Genomic DNA, 23,410 nt, shown 5'->3' on the forward strand with positions numbered 1-23,410 from the left:
ACAAAAAAATTTCAAACCACCATATTTTTTACAGAAAGAGTATAGGAAAAATTGTTCCACATATTTTTAATATACATGGACAGTGGGTGGAAATTTTAGGAAAGCATATATTTCCTTTTTAATTTTAAATATATTATTGTTTAGTTAAGGAAAGTAAATTATAAGGCACATTTAAGCCCTGCTTATGATAAAGTGTGTGTATTGTCCATGATACAGATCATCTGATAAAGATATTTAAAAACTGACATTAAATTTTTGCTGCTTTTATTACATTATGGATCTACCAGATTAATAGATTATAGCAACAGTACAACTGCCATGCATTTATGAATCTGTTGCAATAACAAATGCTCTTTCTGAGCCTGAAGTGAGAACCTTGCAGATGTTAGTAGTTGGTAGTGCATTTCTGTTCTCAAACCTGCTTTCTCTATAAAAAAAAAAATTCAAAATTATCCAAACTAAGTCTCACACAAATTCTAGAGCTCACAATGACAATTGCTGCTATAGCACACTAGCCTCACAAAGGCAAATTGTCTGGCTACCAAATGCAACTCAGTTTTGTTATCAGAGTCTTCTTTTTCTCTTCTCCAGAGTTCTGCCTGGAGATTGTGTTAAATTATGAACACTTCATTCTCCAGGTGGAACTGGATGCTTTTATGTATTAGATTATGATATGCTCAAGACATCTGAGAGCTCCTATATTCTCCTGACATTTCATCATAATCACCTGATCCATTTTAGAGTCAGTGAACTCTTCTGACAATACTCAAAGTGCATTTTGATGGAGTCTATATTTATACGGACTGTACCTCTTCATTCCACGGAGCTTACTTGAATCCTTTCCCAAGGATTTCCTCTGCAGGCAAAGCTCTGACTTCAAAAGGTGGTTGCTCTTTCTTAGATTCTTTACCCATAATTACACCTATTACACTGGTCTTCTGTTTCAACCTCACTACCCCGACATGCTTTTCTGACATGCTGAGGTTTGCCAATTTGTACATCCCTACGAGGACTGCAAGCAGAAATGTAAGAATGTGAAAAAAAAAAAATTGTATTAAATGAACTAGATACTGTAAAAAGAACATATGATGACACAGCTGGAAATAAGCTGTCTATTAGCTAATAGGATTAGGAATTAATTTCCCCCTTCCAACAGCTTATGCCTCACTTGTCCACTATGGGCAACCAAATACCTTATCCTGAAGCTTTGCTTTTATCCCTAGTATAGTGAAAATAGCGGACTAAATTTTCAATCCTTGCAATTATTTAAAACTTTCTGATGGGTAGCCTTCTACTAGAAAATGCTAATTACACAAAATCTAAAATTTCTTTTCGTAGAAATCTGTTGACAGAATATAAGCAAACCACATATGTTACCGTTACCCTCTTGACTACTGAAATACACCCAAACATGATACAAAAACCCCTTAAGTTAAACAATGGAATAAAGCAATACTGAAACAAAACACCTAAAGTGTATGTTTTACTCCAAACATTTTGAAAAGCCCTTTTAGAAATTGTAAAACAGACTTTTCAGAATTTTTGTTTCATGGAAAGTTTGAATTCTTGCAGGGAAAAAAAGAAAAAATTGAATAAGTTAGATCAATTTTTAGTCTAGCAAAACAATTCAAATATTTTTGGGAACAAACACTTTGAGTTATAACAGCATTTTAAGATCACAGCTACACCAGATTGTTGATATTTTTGAAAAAAAAATTGTTATATGAATAAATACAAGCACAGAATTAGCAAGTAAATATTAGTTAAGGAATGCTAATGAGAGATAACCAGTTCTAAAAAGAAATATGAAAGGGGGATCATGAAGTACAAAAAAAAAAAGAAGGCAGCTGTGTTAAACCTGATAGAGGTGAAAGAGCCTACCTCTGCTCCACTGGAGCAGATCTGTAAATGGTGTAGAGAGCAGCACAGAGCATGAGAACAAGTTAGCAAGTGAAGGGCACATGTTTTGGAGCTTTCATTGACATAAGCTGAGAAATACAAGAAGTACAGAAAGAATTTATAGAGAGTAAAATAATAACAGTAATGAAACAATAAGCTTGAGGATGCGGGATGTAAAACCGTATGTACAATGGGACAAAAATATCCAACTTGCAGTATTTATCCATTATGAAAAAACCCCTATTTTAATTATTTACACCATCTCCTATATGTTTATCAGATAGAATCTGTGTTCTGTCTACTATCTAGAATTCTGTCTACTATCAAGAATGTGCAGACAAAAGGGATTAGTGACTACCACAAACCAGAGACCGTCTTAAAATTCTTACTGTCTATGGGGATTTCTAAGCAGTTCTTTCTAGAAGAACTGAAATACAACTTACAGTAGCCAGTTTACTTCAAGAGGGTGTGGTACATGGTACAGCATATGTATAGATACGTACACTGAATATGGGTATATATGTGTATGTGAATATATATGTATATGAATTATATACATATATGAATAATTATATCTTGCAAATACAGCCTTCTAATTTATATCAACTATTTAAACTTTTTAGCTACCCATAGACACCAAATACTCCCTGGTGAACTGGAAATACTTCATGTATTGTGGCTTATCTTTGTTTCTGAGTTTCAGTAGTTTGAATGTTACCAACACAGTGAAATCCTTCAGCAGTTCTAAGTCATTTATTCAAGCATTCTGAATCAGAAAATACGGAAAACATTTTTGTTTGTATACTTTCTTCATACAAGTTAATGTATGCATTACGATAGTCTTTGAGTTACACTCAGTACATACAACTTTTTTCAAGAGCCTTGTCTGGTTCAGTGACTAGGGTGGATGCCAAGAAGGGGAGAATAAGGCTGAAGGGATACTCTTAATTTGGAGTGCACCACAAACTAAATAATTAATATTACTAGATTTGAAAACCTGGAGTTACTGTTCTGATCCCCTGCTCTGTGATCATCTAGGCCAATCTTCACAGCAATAAAGACCCACATTTTTTTCCATAACCCAAACCAATCAGATGTAGAGATGACTTATATGTGGTTTATATGAGGAGGTCAGCCATTGTATCGCTGAAATTTCACGAGATCCAAGATCCAGTAGTAAATAATTTCAGTGGTTTAGTACCCTTATGGTAACATCAAAGGTGTTTCATTGTTCCCAGATTGAAGTTATCTACGTTCTGCTTCAGTCCTTTACGTCTGGTAGATTAAAGAGCTATGGCAAATTCTCCTGCGTAACTGCTTACACGCCATAATCAAAACATCTCTTCTTCCCCGTCCTCTGCTGAGCTGAACGGGGCGCAGACATCAGTTTGGTACGGCGAGGCAGGTTGCCCAGACCAACACTCATCCCCCTTGCCCCTCGTTTAACTCTTCCCCACCGAGCAGCGTTTGAGAGGCACCGTGCAGGTCTCAGCCGTGCCATACGCCGGGACGGGACCGGCTTCCCAGTCCCGCGGGGCACTCACACCTCATCTCCCCGCTCGTACGCCCCCACACGCTTCCCTACCCCTACCCCTCGGCCCGACCCCATTCCTGCCAGGGCGGCCCCGCCGCCGGCGCAGAGAGGAGCGGGGGGCGCCTCGACGGCAGCGAGCGGAGCGGGGCTGGGCCACCCGCGGCGGGACTCCCGGCGCTCTTCCCCCGCAAAGAGGCGCCGGGGACGCGGCCGAGCCGTCCGGGGCCCCGCGGCCCCTCAGCCCGCACATTTGCCAGACCTCGCCGCGCCGGGCGCGACCCCCCCGGCGAGGGCGGCCGGAGGGGGGGGGCGGCCCCGCCCTCTGGCCGGGCGGGGCAGGCGGGGGAAGCCGAGGGCAAAGCTGCTGTTGGCCAAGGGCGCTGAGGAGGGTGAAGCAGCAGCGAGGAGCCGGTGACTGAGGAGTCTCTGACTGAGGAGTCTCTGGGAAGCGTCTCTCTGCTCGTCGTGTGTCCCTCCCGCGCCCGAGGCAGTGGCGGGGAAGGTGACTCGGGAAGATGGTGACCGTGGTGACGAAGCTGGTGCACTACCTGCACCTGAGGTAAGGGCGGGCGAGCGCGGCCACCGCGCTGCTCCTCCCGCCGGGTGCGACTCCTGGGCTGTGCCGAAGCCGCCGGGAGGGAAACCGCGGCGAGGTGCGGGAGCGAGTGGCAGTGGCAGTGGCGGGGATGTCGGCGCAGGTTGAGCGTGTCCGCTCCCGTCGGTGCCTGACCCGCCGGCCGCTCTCCTGCCCGGACTCTTCCCAGCCGCTCCCAGAAGCGCGGACTGCGGCACAACAGGAGAACAAAGCGTGTCTGTGGAAAATACCCGCTATTAGTTTATAATAACTTTGGAAAGTTGGTGTCTCTAAAGTACTTGTGTGGCGTAATTATAATAGCATGGATTAGACAAATTGCATATTTTTTTTTTTTTTTTAATACGGCTTCTGTCATCTGTTTTTCCCAGTATCGTGCATTCTAAATAGTATTTAGCCGACAAATACAACTATTTTTGAATCGAATGGAGAGAAAGCAAAAAAGTATGCAGTCTTGGTGATGTTCCTCTTGTATTTTGTTGAATCACAGTTTTCCTTACGTATATGAATACTTTATGTGCATCAAAATAGTTGATCAAGGGGAGCATGCACTGAGCCAGAAATTTAATTTGTGAAAGCAGTGATATTTTGTTGCAGCATCCTCACATAAGGCATACCAGCTCTGGGAGCTGCTTTAATTACCTAATTTTTTCCAAGTTAGCCAGAGAGTGGAAAAAAGGGCAATCAATTGTACTGTAATCTTTTATTGGTATGATTTACAACTCAAGTCCTAGAATACCTGCCGTCTCTAGTTTTCTGGGGTTTTTTAAACAGTTATTAAGATAATAGTACTTTGACATGAATTACATGAGAGAAGTATGTAATGTCACCAGTTTTTAACCTGTTTTTTTCAATAGGATGTTTAACCGCCGTTTAACCTATTCCGCAAGTCTTACCAAAATCACAACTCTAATTTTATAAATTTGTGCAGTTTTATGCTGCATTCCGTTGTTGGGAAAATAGAGAAGGAAGTCAAGAAGGAAAAATCTCTGCCAATTTCTTACTCCTGCCTCTCTTTTCTTGCCCTCCTCTGAACAGTGGTTATTTGTTTAGCAGCACATTACTGCTGTTTTTGAACAAGAGGTTCGTGACTCTATTTGCTTTTTAAACATCAGACTAAAAGACGATCTCAGCCTCAAAGACTTAATAATATAACGGGAATTAGGAAACTGCTTAAATGCATAAAGCTGGATGAAAGTGGCAAAGCAATAAAGTTGCGTTCTTTAACCAGCAGCAACCTGATCACTGTCAAGTGTTTTGTGGGTATCATGAGAAAAGATGCAAAGAGGCTAACAAGTTCAATAAACTTAAGCTCTTCTCACGCTGCACGAGCATCAAGAGATTGAAAAAGCGTGAAGAACATATCTGAAAGTTTAATAAATGCATGGTTAGTGCCTTTTCTGAAGGCGGAATTTGAGTAGTTTAGTACTGGGTGAAAGAAGTCAATAAAATTAGGGGAGATGTTAAAAAGCCCATCAGTTTGCTTTTATAGAAGAAGAAGAGCCATTGGAGATGTGGCTGAAAAGGGACTCAGTAAATGCAACATTTGAAGGACTGGAATTTATTAGACCTGAATGTGCATGAGTTAGGATAAAATTCCATTTGTCAGTGCTAAATAAGGGGATAGCTACTTCACTGAGTTTTGCTGGAGTGGTAAATAGTGGCAGTATTTTGACAGGACATAAAAGAGCAACAGTTGTTCCTGGAACCAGTACGCATCAACAAGTGGGCATATTTGCACAGAGAACAGATCAGGGAAGGGTACTCTGTCATCTTTAGTGAGTCTGTAGGCTTAAAGTGCAGATTGATTTTAGCAAATTCACCTAATACTTTTGTCCATTCATATCACAAAATCGTGACAGATAGGGAGTGGATGTTTCAGTGAATGTCAGTTAGGCATAAACAACTACTATTAGGCATTACCAAGTGCTTATTGTTTGCGTCCCTTAGCAAGTGACCAGCAATATAAAAATGAATTCAGAAAACAGTGATGTAGAAAAGAGGGCATACATATGAAATTGTCTGACATATTCCTGAAATACTGTGATTTCTGATTAAGCCATTTTATTAGGATTCTGGCTAGTCATGCAATAATATTTTTTTTACTATTAATGAGAATGGAAGTTGTTAAAAACCAATTAAGAGCAAGGAACCCCAAAAAGTAAGCTGTCAGACTGAGTTAAGAATAGTTTGGTAGCTGGTGTGCTGGGAAAAATGCTTATCAGCAGCATTATGACTTTTTCTCCCCCTGCACAGAAATCCAAAGGGTCATTTGTCACTTTTGTATTCCATGTAAATTCTTAACCATTGAGGCCTGGTCCATGAATTGGATTTTAAGGTTATGCCACAGTTAAGTGAATAAATACTGTGCTGATATATAATAAGAAAAATATATTTAAACATTAAAAACTCTACTTAAGGAATTTCTAAGAATACATTTTGTGACAAGATTAGATTATGCCAGTAAAATAGTACACTGGGCAGCCCAAACAATTAATATAATCAGATCCTAAGAGAATAGTAACTATGCCCTTAATTCAGTACTTACTGAGAAGCAGATAATTAATTCCAATCACTTTAGGACTTGCACAGTTAGCAGAAATGTGGACATCATAGCAATCTGTCTTTGAATTTGACACCTTGCGAAACATAGGATCCTGAAGCTATAGGAATAATACTAAAACCTTGGGCACTATACAACTATTCTAAAAAGTACCCTTTCTGAAACTCAGAAGTAAATACATTGAAATACAATACTCATAATTTCTTCTAAGAAATAGTGTAGCAGTACTTGGTCTCTTATACTTACCTTAATTAATTAACCCTCATAAAGGATGATTCTGTGCCCATTTAAGTCCCATTCAGCTGAGTCGTAAACTTCTGATTAGTTTCAGTCAGACAAAAGCAGGCTCACTGAATGGGAATGCATCAGCCAAGAAGCTAATTGTAAAAATACTGAATTAGGTTCTCAGCAAGGCGAGATGTTTTCCTATAAATATACTTTATGCAATTATCTCTACATAAATGAAGGTTGTGCAGCAAGTGAAAGCAGAGCAGTGTACAAAAAAATGAGATGAGCAGTGATTCTTGAGAACAACAAACAAAGGAGATGGCAGCAGATAGAGCAGTTCTCAATGACAACACTGGGCAACACAAGCAAACCGAAGACAAAGACATAGACTTATGAATGTAAGACTTTCACAAGGAGAGTGAACGTTCAATGCTACCAAGGAGATTTGCACAGTAAATTGTATTGCAGAAATTCAAACTGAAGCAGGTTGTGGTAGTTCTTCGTTTTAGGAAATTCAAATGTTTAAGCTACAGAGGTGGATAAGTGCAGTCCCAGGCTTGAAGTGCCTTTTTGGAAGTTCAATATTTTTATCAATTAACTATTAGTTTTTATAACCTGACTCTGAAAGTGGTTACGTAAAATGTAACAAGATTTTTAGTTGAAGCAGCAACTAATAAGGCTATTTTGGAGCTGTCTTGAGGTTCTTGCTTTTATATGTGAAATTTTTATATCTTTAAAAAGTTGTCCAGCAAATAAAAAAACTTCTTCTTGTACTGTCAGTTACATCTTACTTCACTGCTCTGATTCCAACATCTTTACACTTAACGAAGAGATCTTACTGAGGTTGTGTAGCTTTGGTATGTGCCTGAACTTAACTGTCCGCTTCTTTAAAATCCATGATTTGTATCTGCATGGTTTAAGATGTGGCTGATGGACTGAATCCTGCCTGAGGAATGTTTCTAACTGGCCTAGTGCATTTTTCTCAAAGGAGTCTAGTTTCAAAAATTTTGGACAAGACACTGCACTGCGGCTACTCCAACACCTCAGCATGTGGCTGTTCATGGTTAGCTTGGGGAAGGAGCATCTTTTCTCAGCCTCTCTCCTGAGAGGATGAAGAAGCAGAGAAAGGAATACCTGCTTAGAGGTCCAGTAAAGGTTAAAGCTGCTGCTGTTGCTGTTACGAAAGCACACAGTCTGAACCTCTTGGTTCAGCATCCCTGGCTACCATACTTGGGCAACGTGTTTCCCTGTGAAACTTCTTTTTCAGAAGTTTCATATCCCTCTTAGAGCATCCCAGGGAACAAACTACCATGATTTCTGAGTCCAGCTAAGTGGGGGCTTGGTACTGGTGTGGTCATCTCTGATAGTCAAGTAAAGGATACAGGGTTCTGCTGAGTGCTGCAGATGAGGTTATAGAGCACAGGTGTTATTTTATGGCTCTTTATGCTCTTGCACTAGCATACAAATGGTCTGCATGGACCACTGGCTGGTCTTTTATTCTTACCAACCCCTCCTCCCCCCCTCAAGCCAAAGGTATACTTGTACATGATGTTTTTTTCATTTGTAAAATTATAGATTAAAATAATTATCATATAAGGACACAATAGGCCTGAAGTGATGTTGTTGACTTCTGAAGTTCTTGAATTAATTTTTTTTAGAAGCTTAATGAGTCTTTAACATATGATTTTTTTGATATCTAACATAGCCACTCTCTGTTGTTTCTTATGCCTTAGTGTAGGAATACAGCACAGAAGGATGCCAGGTTGAAAAGAACTTTCTATCTCTCTGAGAGATATAGAAAGCTTATAAAATGTACTTATAAAATGTACATCTTTTATCCATGTCATGAACATACTGAGCTTTTTCTAAAGATTAGGTTTTTTGTCCTTCTTAATGGGTGTGCTAGAACCTTGTTCCTTTCGATATTTAGAAATGGATTTCTAATTTTCTACCTACAGTTGCCAGTGGAAAGTTTCTACGTATTTCTTTTCCATTGACATTGTCCATTAAGTGAAATTGATTGTCCCACCCATGATAGCTGTGTTTGTGAGAACTCACAAACAGCAGTTTTATTGTTGCTTGTTGGCTTCTCATGCTGAGTAGATTCTGCTCTTTCCCATGTGATTGTCCATGTTTGACCACCTTTCTTGATTTTGAGTGATTGGAAGTGACACTATGATTTTAATTAATGTCTGATCAATGCTCGTGATTATATTAGACGTCTGCTGTCTAGTCCGATATAGCCGGATATACATAGAACTGCATATACCTTTTTTATTGCTGTACAACACTATGTTTGATGCCTGCCTTATGACCAATTAGTAGTCATTTAAAACTGATGAGTCCCCTGGCTTATAGCATAAAATCTAGTTATTAAGTCTATGAAATGCATGCATTTGTGTATAATTTTTATTTTTCCAGTCCCCTTATTAATCTGTTTTTTCCTGTATAATATCCTGGACTTTCTCTAAATTGATATCCCTAATTTCATTCTGTGAGTAAATTTCGCGTGCCTCTTTCTGTGCCATAGTTATGAATGAAAATGTTAAATAAAAAGATCATTAGTAAGAGGAAACCTTGAGAAATTTTAATAGTAAGACTCTCCCAATTCATCAGTTTGCTTTTCAGTGTAATATATTACTGTGTCTTTTCAGATAAACCTTTCCCCAGTTTACAAACTTCCACTGTTCCTAATCTCCTGTTTAACTGTGTACGTAGTTATGTTCCTTATGTGTTACAGTATCAATTGCAATACTGAAGACCATATAGGATATATCTGCTGCAGCCCCCTCATCCTTAATACAAGTTATTTTATTATCAAAATCTGTATTTATTTTGGTAAAGGTCTTGTATTTTATCCCAGGTTTCCATTCATCTCTGTGTCTCAAAATGTCCTTTCCTTTGAACTTCTTGGAAAAAGACTTGCACACTATCAAGCTCAGAGTAACTGGTGTAAAGTTGCCAGTTTTTCAGTTTTTCTCTTTCTAAATTATATTTGTTATATTGACCTTCTCTGGTACTGTGGCATCACTTGAACCGATAGATTTTTGTAATTACTCACCACTGAATTCTTAGGGGAATTGTTTCAATATCTGGGGCAGAAGATCATCTATTCTACCTGCCTTAATTTTACCAAACCTTAAAAACTTTGCTTCCATCTTGAATGAAATTTAGTATTATCCACAGATTTTCATAGTTGTCTGGCTTTTGCTGTCATTATCCTGACGGAATATTGAGTCAGAAAGGTTTGGCATGGCCATGCCAAGATTGTCTTTTATCTCAACTCCATTCTTACTGTGCAGCAACTTCACTGCCAATTAACTTTTCTTTTTCTCTATACTGTCAAAGAATAGTATACATAATTCAGTTTGTATTGCTAAGTGTCCTGTCAGCTGTCAGGACTCAGGACTTTTGGCAATTCTCATTTTGTCTCTATACTTTTTGACTCATCCCCTGCTCTCCCTCCCCCCAACCCCCATCCTTTCTTGTAGACTTTTTGCTCACACCTTATATAGTGTTTAGATAAATCCATTTATTTTTTCAATCAAAGATGCTGCACAGTTCTTAGTTCTTTTTATGGAGCTGCCAAATCCTTTTCCTCAGAGCATACTGAACATCTGAGAAGCCTGTGGCGAGGCTGTGGGACAGAGAACTCAAGGTCTTACACTTGGAAATCATTTATATGTAAGTTTGAACACTTATTTTTCTTTAAAAGTGTCAGCTGTGAAAAAAGCATGCACTCAGCAAAATGCTGTTAGTTGTCAATTCAGGTCATTGTGACTAAAAGGAATTACTAAATGATTGTATGTCAGCTCTGCAAAGAAGTCACCATCCTCTATCAGCACATTTGTCTCAGAAAAAGAATATTTGTTCATCGCTGCTTTGAAACAGCTTAAACCACTTTCTGATCAATCTGTGATAAATGACAAAAAAATCTCGAATTAAGAGTGCCGATCCAGCAGTTTTCCCTCAATTGAACTTAACTAGATCTTTGACTAAAGAAGGCCATCACTAATATTTTGTTATCATTTATCATTTAATTTCTCACCACCGTGCTCCAAGAAACATAACCTGGGACACTCACCACTTCTTTTTTCCACCAGGCTTGCCAGATGCGATAGAAGGGAAGAGAGACACTTGTACAGTTTGGAGGTGGTGGGTGAGTCTTGCCACTGAGGAGAAGGCTGGATGGTGGTTATTTCTCAGACAGTGTTTTCTCTTTCTGGTACTACCTGTCAAACCAGGCGTTGCCTGGGTAGACCATGTGGTGGCTTTTCTAACACTGTAAGGAAGATGATTCAATAACTGTGTAGTTGTTTTCCTCATTCTGTTAGGGAGTACAAGAGTATGTGTGGCATCCACTTACACCTTCATTCCCTCACCCTTTCTGCTCAGACGCTTACTTCCTTCAATCCTTCCTGACATATCCTCTCAGCAAAAGTGACTGCAGTAAGTAATTGAAAACCCTGATATTATCTTTTTTTCCCCCTGCAACACTGATCAATAGAATCAATGGATTCTTGATTTCTATCATGTAATATATATAAATTTTTATCAGCCTCATTCCTTCTTTGTGTTTTCAAAACTTCCTTCATCATCTCTTGCCAAAAAAACCCCAAACAGTGTGGCATCACAATCCATCAGCTCAGAGAGAAGGGCTGTATCACTTTAATAATTTTTCTTTTTGCACCACGAAGATCAAAATAACAAACAGTGCTGTATAAAGTAAGATTTCAGAGGTCAGAGATTTAAATCAGGAGCTTGAAGTACAGTGAAAAGCAACAGAAAATCAACTCAAGAAAAAAATACAGGTAGGCACATTTTAGAATGTGCTTACTAGAAGCCAGCAACCCAGAACAGCTCTGACCTGCTGTGTGTCCTGCTGAGCTGTGGGAATTTGAATGGTTGTCAGATGGAATAATTAGAAATCGAGACATTTTTCAGAATTACTGGTATGTAAATCAAGCGATGTTATGGCAAGAACTCGGTGACTTTGTGAAAAAAACCAGTATATAGTTGCAGTTGTAAAAAATATTGTTCACATGGAGCATAGTAACAAATAGTGAGAGAAAAGAAATGCATGTCAATGACAGTGACATTAAAAATATCCACCCAGACTGAAAAGCAGAATACAAGAAAAAAATAAGGGTCAAGTATGACATTTGGAGGCAAGCTGAACACAAAGATGTCCAGCAGAAATGAAGTAGTCATAGGCATTCAATAAATTTAGCAGTTTTAAGAGCAGAAATCCTTATATTTCGTGTCCTCCCAAAAATAAACTTAAAGACAAGACAAATATTATTTATGGAGTTAAAAATTCTGTTTGTTTCTTCCTTATGGCCAGTCAAGCCTGGGCAAAGATATTTTTTCTTATTTTGTTTAATTCTGTTTGTTTAATACTGTTTTCAAAGTTGGAATGTTTGTAGGTGGTGGAGTGGTGGATCTCCTCTTACTGGGGACAAGGGCATGCACTGACATCATGGACTTTATCATAATTCCTGAGGCAAAACTAAATGGCCTGGGGATTTAAACCAAGTAATGAGAACCAGACCTACTTCCCCTTCCTTACATGTATCTTTACCTTCATTCCCTTTCTCTGGAATTAACATTTCCTCTTGCAAAAATGAGAGGATCCCTTCCCCTATGCAAACCAACCCCTATAGTCCATTCTATAACAGTATCCAATTTTAAATTTTTCTCCAAACCCCAGATTTCTGGAGATGGATTATATATTATTGAATCTGAGTGTCAGAACCTGCAAGGAAACATTAAAGCAGCCTGGGACACATCCTCAGCATTGTTTGTATATGATTTGCATTGCAGCTGTACAGGGCAGCTCGGTGAAGGAGACCGTACTAACAGCTTGGTGTGTAGTGCTGCATCCGATACTTAACTTGTAAAGGCAGGAGTCAAAAAAAGGCAGAAATTTCAATAAAAGCTTAATTTTACCATGTAAAAGAAGAATATATATATATAAAAATGTTGTTTATCTAGCATTGAATTGTCAGATTTTACTTGATGCTAAGAACTGGTAGTCATATTCAACTTTTTAAAAATACTGATTATAAAAATGGAGCATAGCTGAATGAATGTGACAAAAGAAGCATTTGTGGAAAAAATATCAACTTCTGCAAAGGAACACAGACTGCTAGAACATGTGTTTTTGGCACAGAAATTACGAATTCCAGAAATCAACATTCAACAGTGTGTTTATGAGAGTCAAATGCAAAGTTTAAAAAAACTGCAACAGTATGTACTCACTATTAAATCAAGCAGAAAACAGTAATTTCATTAAATAATACAACTGACAGAGGAACTACAGAATCAGAACTATGATTCTTGTCAAATATTTTGCCACATAAAGTTAGGAGGAGGAGTGGTTTTACAGTACTTGATTATCAAAAAAATCACTATTGACTAGTGCATTTATAGGAATATTTATTGTTTGAAATAAGATTCTGAAACTCCAATACACAATTTATTACGATGGACCTAATATGAAAAAAGCCTTAAGCATCTATGAAAAGTTGTGCTAAGTGGGTTCATTAGATCCCATCAAAATTTGTAATAAGAGGTGGTCTCATCATGCAGGAAAGTGAAGTAGTGGTTCAGTTCATGCTTTGCCAAAGTGTGACTTTGAACTAGTTAAATGGTTCAGATGATCACTCATTTGAAAGGGAACTGCTTCAGTTGAGAATTGGGATACTTGCTGGAAGATTACACTTATTCAAATGACAGCAAGGAGAGATGACACTCAATTATCATAAGAGTGTAGTACATTAGTACTTCGAAAAAACTTCTGTAATACTTTTGATTGGATACAAAAAGTGAACAGAGATTGTAAGTGCAAATAATATTCAGTGTAAAGAGGGCTAGGCCACTTTTAATAAGAATTGTAAACAAGATTAATGCTGTTGCAGCAGTATGTTGTATGTCCTCTTTGTCTTGGACCAGGAGAATCATTTTTTTCTTCTGAAGGCTGGATTGTGATACACATTTAACAGCTGTTGAGGAATAACAGAATTCCAGCACTCATTAGGGTTTCTGATTGCTGTGAATAAGAAATTAACTGTCTAGAAAGAAAGTAATGTGTGTTATTTTTTACTTCACGAACCTTACCCTTTCCTCTGCGAGGAAAGGAGTCTCTAAGCCTCTCTCATAGAAGAGCCAAACTCCTCTGGGTAGAGACGTCCCTTACAGTCCAAGTTGCTCAGATGTGCAGATGACTGTACATATGCAGAAAGACAATTACAATCGTGATATCATCTGACAACTAGGACTAGTTGGTCTTTAGAACTAGTATTGGTCTATCTCAGATGATTAAATTGAGTCTTTACCACAGAGGTGAGATGCAGGACCTTCACTCCTGGACATCGCTGGTGTGGGATCGCTACAGCAAAGGCTAGGTGAAAGAGGAGAACTGATCACCCATGTATTTTTCCTGTAGGAATTTATAATTCTGTAAAAGCAATTTTGGTCCTCTCTGTTCTTCACAGTAGAGAAACATATGGCCCCACATTTGGTGGCCAGTACTAGCAACAGATTAACATCTTAAATAAACACTACATTCTGCTATTATGACAGTAAATGCTATTAGACCCGAGCATTATGAGACAAAAGATTCTATAGCCAGAGGAAAGCACATATTCTTTGCAAATTAGGGACATGGTATTGATTTATAATTACATATATGAGATAGAATGGTTTAAAGGCTACCATCTGCCCCTAGACAAACTTAAGATGGAAACTTAATTTGGATAAAAACCTACTTGGATAGTTAATTCAGTTAAGGGATCATTTTCTAATAAAGTTGAAGGATTGGGCTGGATGATAATCCTTTGAACTACCTGCAACAGCAAATTTGTCCTAAGCTTTTGTTCCCCACTGTGGCATTTGGCCTTCTGGTAAGTGATATACCCAGTATGGTCAATAAAAGCTGACAGAAACAAAATTGAAGGAATTTTAAAAAGCTACTGCTATTTTAATATTAATAATAGCAATGAAACTCAGGAAAATACAAATGATAATCCTAAAAGAACATTAAAACATGTCTTTGTTAAATGCAGTAATGATATGAGGTAAGTAGATCTTTTTAAGATTAATTTAAATAAGAATTAAGAATGCATGCATGTGTACAGATACTTGCTACAAATGGGATCAACAAAGATCTTCAGTGTTATGGGTTAAGAGAGACATGAAATTAGGACAGAACAGGGATGTTTAAGTAAATGTCATTTTGAAGTGTCTTAGTCTCTCAGGACTGTGCTTCTGCTCCTAAGCAAAAGCAGTTTCCATGCAATGAACTGCCTGGTATTTACTGAGTCCCCCTGTGCTCTTTGCCCTCGGCAATTTCCACTGAACTCTCTCACACAGCAGAGTGTAATGTCCAGTTCAATTTGATAAATAGGAAATCATAATAAGCTGTTTATAATAGATTTAAGTGTAGTACAGGATGTTATGGTTTTTTTCAAGGTGTCTTTAGAGCTAATGCAGAGATACCATTTTAATGTTCTGGCCTTTATGATGTTGTCAATTTAAGTATTTACATCAGATTTGTAAATCCTTCATGACATTTTTGCTGAAGGAAATATTACTTCATCTACTGTGCTGCTAACAACAGCGTAGAGTTTTCTTAGGTAAGTGAGAAGTTCAGGCCAGTGTCAGAGCTTAGCTACATTAGCCATTTGCGGTGAAAGAAAACCCTCTATTAATGCTTATGCACTAGGATTAAGATGACTTGAGTGCTGTAATCCTTCCTGTTTGACTATTGGCATCGTGCTACCATCTGACAACAGCTGTTTCCTCCTTAATCTGATGGAAAAAAATGGTGGTAGATTGTTACTTGCACCATGACAAGCTCAGTTGTTCCAATTTATGTTTTAGTAAATATGCATATTGTATCATAATAAAAGCCTTTTAAATGTATCCATGTATTAAATATAGTATAGTCTTGTTTATTTTTGGCATCTGCTTTAGTAAGTACCCAAAGAACCATCAGACATTGTTCTGCACCAGCACTTTATTTTTAGTTCTGTAGTTAGGAGCATGCTGTATGGAACAGCAAGATCCAAAAGTTGTCATGAGGAAAAAAACAGGCATTTGGGGTGTATATAAAAAAAAAAAGAGTAAGCATTGCATATCATGAGACTTTGTAATCACCACTCGTGGCAGAAGGCCAAGCACAGAGTTTGCAGAATCTTTTGAAGCTACTGGAGCTGGAGGGTCCTGCCTTCGAACTGGATATCAGGTTGATATTTCTGTATTTCCTGACAGCTGCTACTTTCAGGACACAAAAATATATTTGCCTCAACTATTCCCTGAACTTCAAATTGTTGGGATACTTAGGTGAATCTTGGAGTTCCAAAACTCATCCATGAGAAACTGATTTGAACACTGTTGGATCATAGTCTCATTATAGGTGCTGCTTTGACTGACAGCTAGTGGTATGTGCACATATATTGAATACATTTGGTATTGGAGATAAAGTAAAAGCTTGCTAAATGACAAAGTATTCCTTGAAACAGATGACTGAGGATTTGTATTTTTTTAACAAAAGTCTCCTTTTGAGTTGGTGATGCACAGAAGAGTGACCACTGTTGGTCGTGAAGTAGGAGAACTTAGCCTGAAGATCCTATCCCTCATTATGTATGTTTTCTGACTTTAGTTTGGGGGCACAGTGAAATGCAGACATGGATAAAGGGGAGTTAAAAATGACTGATATTGAAAATCAGGCAAATAATTCTGTACCTTTCAAGATTATAAACTTCATTATAATTTCAAGTGAAGTCCTTTGAATAGAAAATGCAGATGTCAGTACTCACAAGAACAATGAAGGCTACAGACAGCACCGGGTTTGCACCCACCATTGTCCAGCACTGTGTATGTGTGCTGTAGATCATCCTAAGGTTACAAATCTCTCTAATACATAGGAAAGGGGGAAAGGAATATGTGAGTGTCAGCTTGGGAACTGTTGCGCTCTGATCCATTATTATCAAAAATCATGATTATTGACAGCAGAAATAGTCAGTCAGCTCTGAACTTCCAGCAGCAGAACTCCCAGCTTCTGGGAAAAATGGGCTTATGGCCGAGGTCTCCCCAAATCCATCTACGCTAGCCCAATAGCTGTTGAGGGAAGTGAAAACAAACCTTCTGTCTATTTTGCAAAATACAAAATATTCCTAATATCAGGACAGAAAGTTAAAATGGTCCTACTCTGCTGTCTACACTTCCTATTAGATAAGCACTATGAAAAACAAAATTCCTTCGTATTTGAGGTTGATGGTTCCACAGGCTGGAACACACCATGAACTGGCTGCACAGAGACTGAGCTTCTCATTCACTTCTAGAATCATGCTCTGGAATTTATGTAATACTAATTTGTAGTTCAAAAGATCTTTGAACATACTCTTGTATTAGCAAGATTCATGCTGAGATTGTTAACGTAGCAAATAATTTGATTTTGCAGTTCTCCTTTGTATATACTGAATTTGATTTTGCAGTTCTCCTTTGTATATACTGCTTCCAGTAATGAGACTTTGCATGCAAATACGAATATTTGGGCAAAATAAAAAACTGCAAGCCCTAATAGATAAAATAAAATATTGCAGGTATTTTCATGACACTGCAGAATGTATGAATAGTGATCAAGTGTTTAGGAATGAAACGGAAGGAAACAAAATACAGAGTGCTTATATTAAAGATCTGTTGTGTAAACTGTATTTAATACCATCTTAAAACAGATGAGTTCTTGTGAGTATTCTCAAGGGGATTTCTTTTATTTGCACCATCTACCTTGGTTTAGTCTGAAGTAAATACAGCTTAAAATTTATTCTTAGGTTTCAGCCCTGCTGACTCAGATGTAACACCAAAACCAAACAATCAGCAAGATAGTCTGTGAATGTAATTTTTTGAAGGCATGTGATTTTTTTGAAGGACATAGGAGCTGATAATATATACTGACATTTTACGGTGAGAATATTTTCTTAGAGAAATTTCTTAGAGAAATTTTCTTAGAGAATATTCCAATCCAGAAGTATTCTTATTATTTTTACCTTTTGCTATCGCAAAATGTATTTCACAGTTTTAATTCTTTAACTCCAGATGTCACTCAAAAAGTTGAGTGACTTTTTGCAGAGGATGTCTTTCTGTTTGTCCATCGACATTTTTGATATTTGCATTTCCAATCAGGGCATAAATGCAACAGTTTCACTGACTAAAATGCACCATTAAAATTTAAATGCATGTTTATTTTACAAATACATAATTCACTGAATTAAGATAACACCAAACATCCACTATGAGCTAAAAACTTGGCTTGCAATTTAGAAAGGGGCCTGTGTTCTGCAGATAAGTACACTGTCAGTGTTACTCCGTGTTTAAAATGTTTCAGCTACAGGGGTTAGAATTGAAGAATTGCTTCATTTCTGCAAAGCAGGAGCCGGACAACCTGTACATCACAAGATCGATGTTTAGGACTGAGTTCCTGAGAATTATTTGTGACTGCATGCTAAATGTGATCCAGATCTCCATAAAAGATGATATTTTTAAATCTAATCAGAAAATTGTATCCTCAGAAAGTAAGTTCAAGAAATTCAATCATAATGTAAACAGGATGTGTTACTTTTTAAAAAAGTTAATTTTTAAAATAGTGCCGCATGATATAATTATAGAATATAAAAATATTTTTCCTAGTGTCCTATATACTGAATCATTATTTCTATTTGTTGTCATTCATATGGATTTACACTGCTTCCATTGTTACAAGAAACCAGAATTATTTAAATTATGGTCTATTTAAACAGACTAGTAGCTCTATTGGTTTGGATGAAAAGTTCATCTACCTGGTATCCTACCATACAAGAGTTTTACAGAAGGGATGATATTCCCAATGCTTTCACCGGCTTGCAACCAGATGTAACCAGGCAATTCCTGAGCCAGATGTTCTTTCTATGTGTTTAGTAATAGTCCATGGCTGTCTTTTCTGCAAACATGTTCGGTCTTGCCGAGAGCTTGTGTAAGCTTTTAGCTTCACCAGCATCCTGTGGCAAGCAATAGCGCTGTGTAATGACACTTTATGTGAAATGCCACACCGTGCATTTTGTTCTGAATCAGTTTTTTCATTGTAGTTATACTTAATTCCCCCTAGTGCTGGTATTGGAAGAGATAGTGAACAATCCATTGAAATTACTCTTTTTTTTCCACTTTGATGCTTGGTAATTTAGGTCCCTGCCTTCATCTGTAAACCACCTTCCCTGCTGTCTTTGGTTTTTTTGTGGTGGCTTTTTCGTTTTTGAGGTTTTTTTAATTGATCCTATAATTTTCATAGCTGGCAGTCAAATCACTAGGATTACTTATATGAGCAAGGCATATTCAACTGAGCCATGAATTAGAAATGGTATTTAATATAGTTTAAATCTGAATATTTTTTAAACATAAACACAGCTTTCACTGTATTTTGATTGGATGTTTGGGACAATCAGCCTCTTAACAGGAAACCTGATCTGACTGTACAATTTAGGCAAATACTTATTCTATATTAATGCTCATTGTTTACTTCAGTAAGAATGTGTTATGCCAAAAGAGTTTGCCATGTACTTTTATGGCTTAAAAGTCTTTCTAACATACACCAAGAATAATATAGTAAATGCTATTGGTAGATTTGTAAGTGTATTCCCAGTATTCTTCTGTACTTTGCAGTATGCCAATAATTTAAGAATGAAACATTATCATCTATTACAACACTTCTGTACTTTCAGTCCCTAAATATGAGTAATACAAAATACAGTACACATACTGGGTCCTTGGAAAGCAACTGCGATGAAGCTTTATTTTAAAATACTAGCTATGCTTTTCATTTAAGTACTTATGTGCAGTCAAAAGAATGAGAAATTAGGTTGACTAAAATAGTTACAATATTACCTAAACTGAATAGGTAAAACTAGGGAATTCTACTGATTGAAGCAGTGTACTTGAAACATGGCAACATCCTACATTTATTACTCTTTCACAGCTTGTTGGCAGCTAAAAAATTATGTACCTGCTTCAAGGGGAAAAACATTGCAGTTTTGCCCATGTAGTAGTACTTCAGGCAGCACTTAAGACATTTAAGACTATTATGGTTATATATTGTAATATATATTTCTCCATAACATTACAGCACACATTATACATTCTGCTGATTCTTTGTGAAAATATCTTCCTGTGATTACTGTAATGAAATGCATTTTGGATAGATAGTAAACCGATGCTTCCACAAATACATGACTCTGACACTGGTACTAGGAAAAAGCAAAATCTTCAGTTTAAAAACTGCTCCTATGAGCATCTGCTCTTAGAATAACAATAATCTTTTATAGCAATTTTGTCTTAATTCTTAGTGATGCTCCAAAGCAACTGAAGGGAAGACACTAACAGGCTAGGAAAAGAAAAAAAGAATGATTTTAATGGGCATGCAGCTTTCCCCCCTTTTGGGCCAGGATGCCCAAAACCAGTGTAGAGACATGTGGTGTTTGTGCTGTTGCTTTGGTAAAACTAAAACTAATAGATATATGGAGGTTCAGTGGCTGAAGATTAATTTTCCCAGTATTTGCAAGTGCTTTTCAGGCTTTTGCACTCTTGAAAACCTGCCTATTTCAGTGAGAAAAGGGGTTTTTAGAAATGATAGCTCTACTAGTAAAAGCCCTACTCTGGCTGCAATAGAAAATCACTTCATACTGATACAGCCACCTAAATACCTGAACAGGTGTTAAATGTTACAAGTACTTCTATATTGATAAAATTTATCTACACTAAGGTGTTTTTTCTTTACCCATGCTGCAAGAGTCAACTGGCAAAATTAAAGTGTAGAAGGCCACCGTGAGAAAGCCCCCATTCCGTAATTCCTCTAATTCTTTTGGGAAGTGCTCAAAACTTGGGTACTGTTGACAAGTGCCAAGCCTGAACTGTAAATGCTGTTCTGAATGTGAAAGGGAGAGGGAGCTGACACATGGTAATCCATCATTTTGGTGGGAGCCTTGGGGGGAGTAACGTGAATCCTTGTGAAATTTCACATTGCTGTTCCCTCCTCCCGTCAGTTTTGTTTTTTTTTACCCAAAGGAAAGGGTAGTCTAATCTTTTACCTTAGTGCTATTTCTCAAAAGACCTATATAGTGCTAAGAATGATGTTGAAATAAATGGTGATCTAAGCAAAAAATGCAGAAAGAAGGCAGAATAAGAAAATATTGGTTGTCCTATACCCAATGAAAAAAAAAAGACCAAAAAAACCAAGCCACAGGGAAAAAAAAATTTAAATATTTAAATATTGCAAATCTTTTATGAATCCAAACAGACAATTCACTCGTGAATTTATTTATTTATTCCTCAGAAGAGAATTTACAAGCCTGATAACAGGCTGATGCACCATCCAGCTCCAGCAGCAACAGGCCAGCAGCAAAGCCAAGGGACTGAAGTCTTGGTAGGAGCCGACCTGGTTCCTTACTCTCCTGTATCCCCTCAGAGATGAGCATGAAAGAGCCAAAGTGTTGCAGCTGATGCTGAGCTTACAGGACAGGAACTAGTGGCTGAAATATTAGTCCTGGAAAATCAGGAGAGGCCTAATGTCTGACTCTTGTGGCGTCACCATTTTGCTTCATGTTCTCTGGCAGTCGAAAAGCTGCAGTATTCTACTGTCCTGTCATTTATAACCCCATTTCCCAAGTTTTTTCACCCTTTGATGAAGTAAGGCTACCTTCTTCATAAACTGATGATCTCAGCTATGGAAATCTGATAATTTCTTGTCCTACAATGTAGGCATTTTCCATATAATTTATCAATTTGCCTTTTATCTATTTATCAATATCTATAATCTCTGTTACCATAAAAATAGTAACTCATACAATCTGTGGTAATGCCAATTAAGCAATTAGAAAATTCAGAGTGCTGATCATTATATATCTGTATCTGCAGGCAATGAGGCAGAAATAACATTTGTATAATAGTTGAGCCATGTTTGTTTGTGGCCTGTGTGCTGGTTTTGCCATGTTTGTAATTTGTCCTTCACCTTGCAGTTTGAGCTCTTAAATCCAGATTATATGTCATAGCACAGAAAGAAGCAAAACACAAATAATGTAATTTTCATGTGACTACTGCTTGATTGTCCCTAACCACCTAAGCTAATAGAACTTTGATTTTATGATATTTATAATAACAGTGTTATAGTTTGGGGAAAATTGTAAAGTCTCCAGGAGTGGAGGTACTTGTTTGTAATTGAAGCTTTTGTACATCAGCCAGCAGGTGATGAAAGCTCCTACAGGTGATTATCCCCTCATGTACTTCTTAAAGAAGTTCCAAAACAAAGTTAAAATAATTAGGTGCTAAATTCCCTCAAGAGCAGCAGAGCTTATGGTATCAGAGTTATCTTCTTTGTAATGTTTTCCAACAATTTTCACTGTCATGCCTGCTCTCATACGGGATGAGTCTCTTCTCAATGAGAATTTGTGAAAAACTTGAATTACTGAAAGTGCTTATTCCTTGTATCTCAGTTTTAAAGATGGTAGAAAATGTGCCTGGAAAAAGTGGTGAAACCAAAGGTTTATGCAGCTGATTTACTATACCAGGATTGTTAAAATGTTTAATTACTGACAAAGAGAGGATAGGCTGTCTGGAAACAATGTGCCCCTTCAAAAATGTTACCCTTCGTTAAAGCAAAATGCAATCCTCAGCTTTTTGCCTCTTCTGTCTGTCTCTCCTACACAAGAGTTCACAGTGTAGAAGATAATGCAGCACTTTTTTATGGTCAAGAAAGGATACAAAGGAGATGCTGATGGTTCTATGATATTTTAAATTGTCCTGAGATAAGGGGTGGATGGACTCAGCTAAACTCTGAGATGGAAATATTAGTGACCAGATTATAGTGCCTTCTGTCAATGTGTGTTTATTATTTAGTGAAAATGTGCCACTCATAGGAGGTGATTGTCCCCCTCTGCTCTTCACTGATGTGGCCTCACCTTGAGTAATGTGTGCAGTTTTTGGTACCACAATATGAAAAAGACAGTAAGCTGTTGGAGAATGTCCAAAGGAGGGCAATGAAGATGGGGAAGGGCCTTGAGAGGAAGCTGTATGAGGAGCGGCTGAGGTCACTTGGTCTGTTCAGCCTGGAGAAGAGGAGACTGAGGGGAGACCTCATTGAAGTCTTCAGCATCCTCACAAGGGGAAGCAGAGGGCCAGGTACAGATCCTTTCACTCTCGTGACTAGTGATAGGGCCCAAGGAAACGGCATGGAGCTGAGTCAGGAGCTGAGTCAGGGGACGTTTAGGTTGGATATCAGAGGGTGGTTGAACATTCGAACAGTCTCCTCAGGGAAGTGGTCTCAGCACCAAGACTGTCTGAGTCCAAGAAGTGCTTGGATAATGCTCTCAGGCACATGGTGTGATTCTTGGGGTGTCCTGCACAGGGCCAGGAGTTGGACTCAATGATCCTGATGTGTTCCTTCCAATTCAGCATATTCCATGATTCTGTGATACTATGAAAATGTATAAGGGATAGTGTTCCCTGATCCTGGGAATAGCTTTCTGTCCCTGAGAAGGATGCATGCTTCCACTGATGCAAGTTAGTACCA

General features: G+C 37.9%; 1 protein-coding gene across 1 annotated transcript in view; it reads left to right on the top strand.

The window, feature by feature from the left end:
• Positions 1 to 3,859: 3,859 nt before the first annotated feature.
• Positions 3,860 to 23,410, top strand: part of ARHGAP18 (Rho GTPase activating protein 18) — a 94,331-nt gene continuing 74,780 nt past the window's right edge. The window contains exon 1 of the mRNA XM_064649523.1: positions 3,860 to 3,992. Coding sequence (XP_064505593.1) covers positions 3,949 to 3,992 — 44 coding nt within the window. The 5' untranslated portion in view covers positions 3,860 to 3,948. The remainder of the gene's footprint in view (positions 3,993 to 23,410) is intronic.

The sequence above is a fragment of the Pseudopipra pipra genome, chromosome 3, assembly GCF_036250125.1.
Source record: "Pseudopipra pipra isolate bDixPip1 chromosome 3, bDixPip1.hap1, whole genome shotgun sequence".
In the NCBI taxonomy this organism is placed as follows: domain Eukaryota; kingdom Metazoa; phylum Chordata; class Aves; order Passeriformes; family Pipridae; genus Pseudopipra; species Pseudopipra pipra.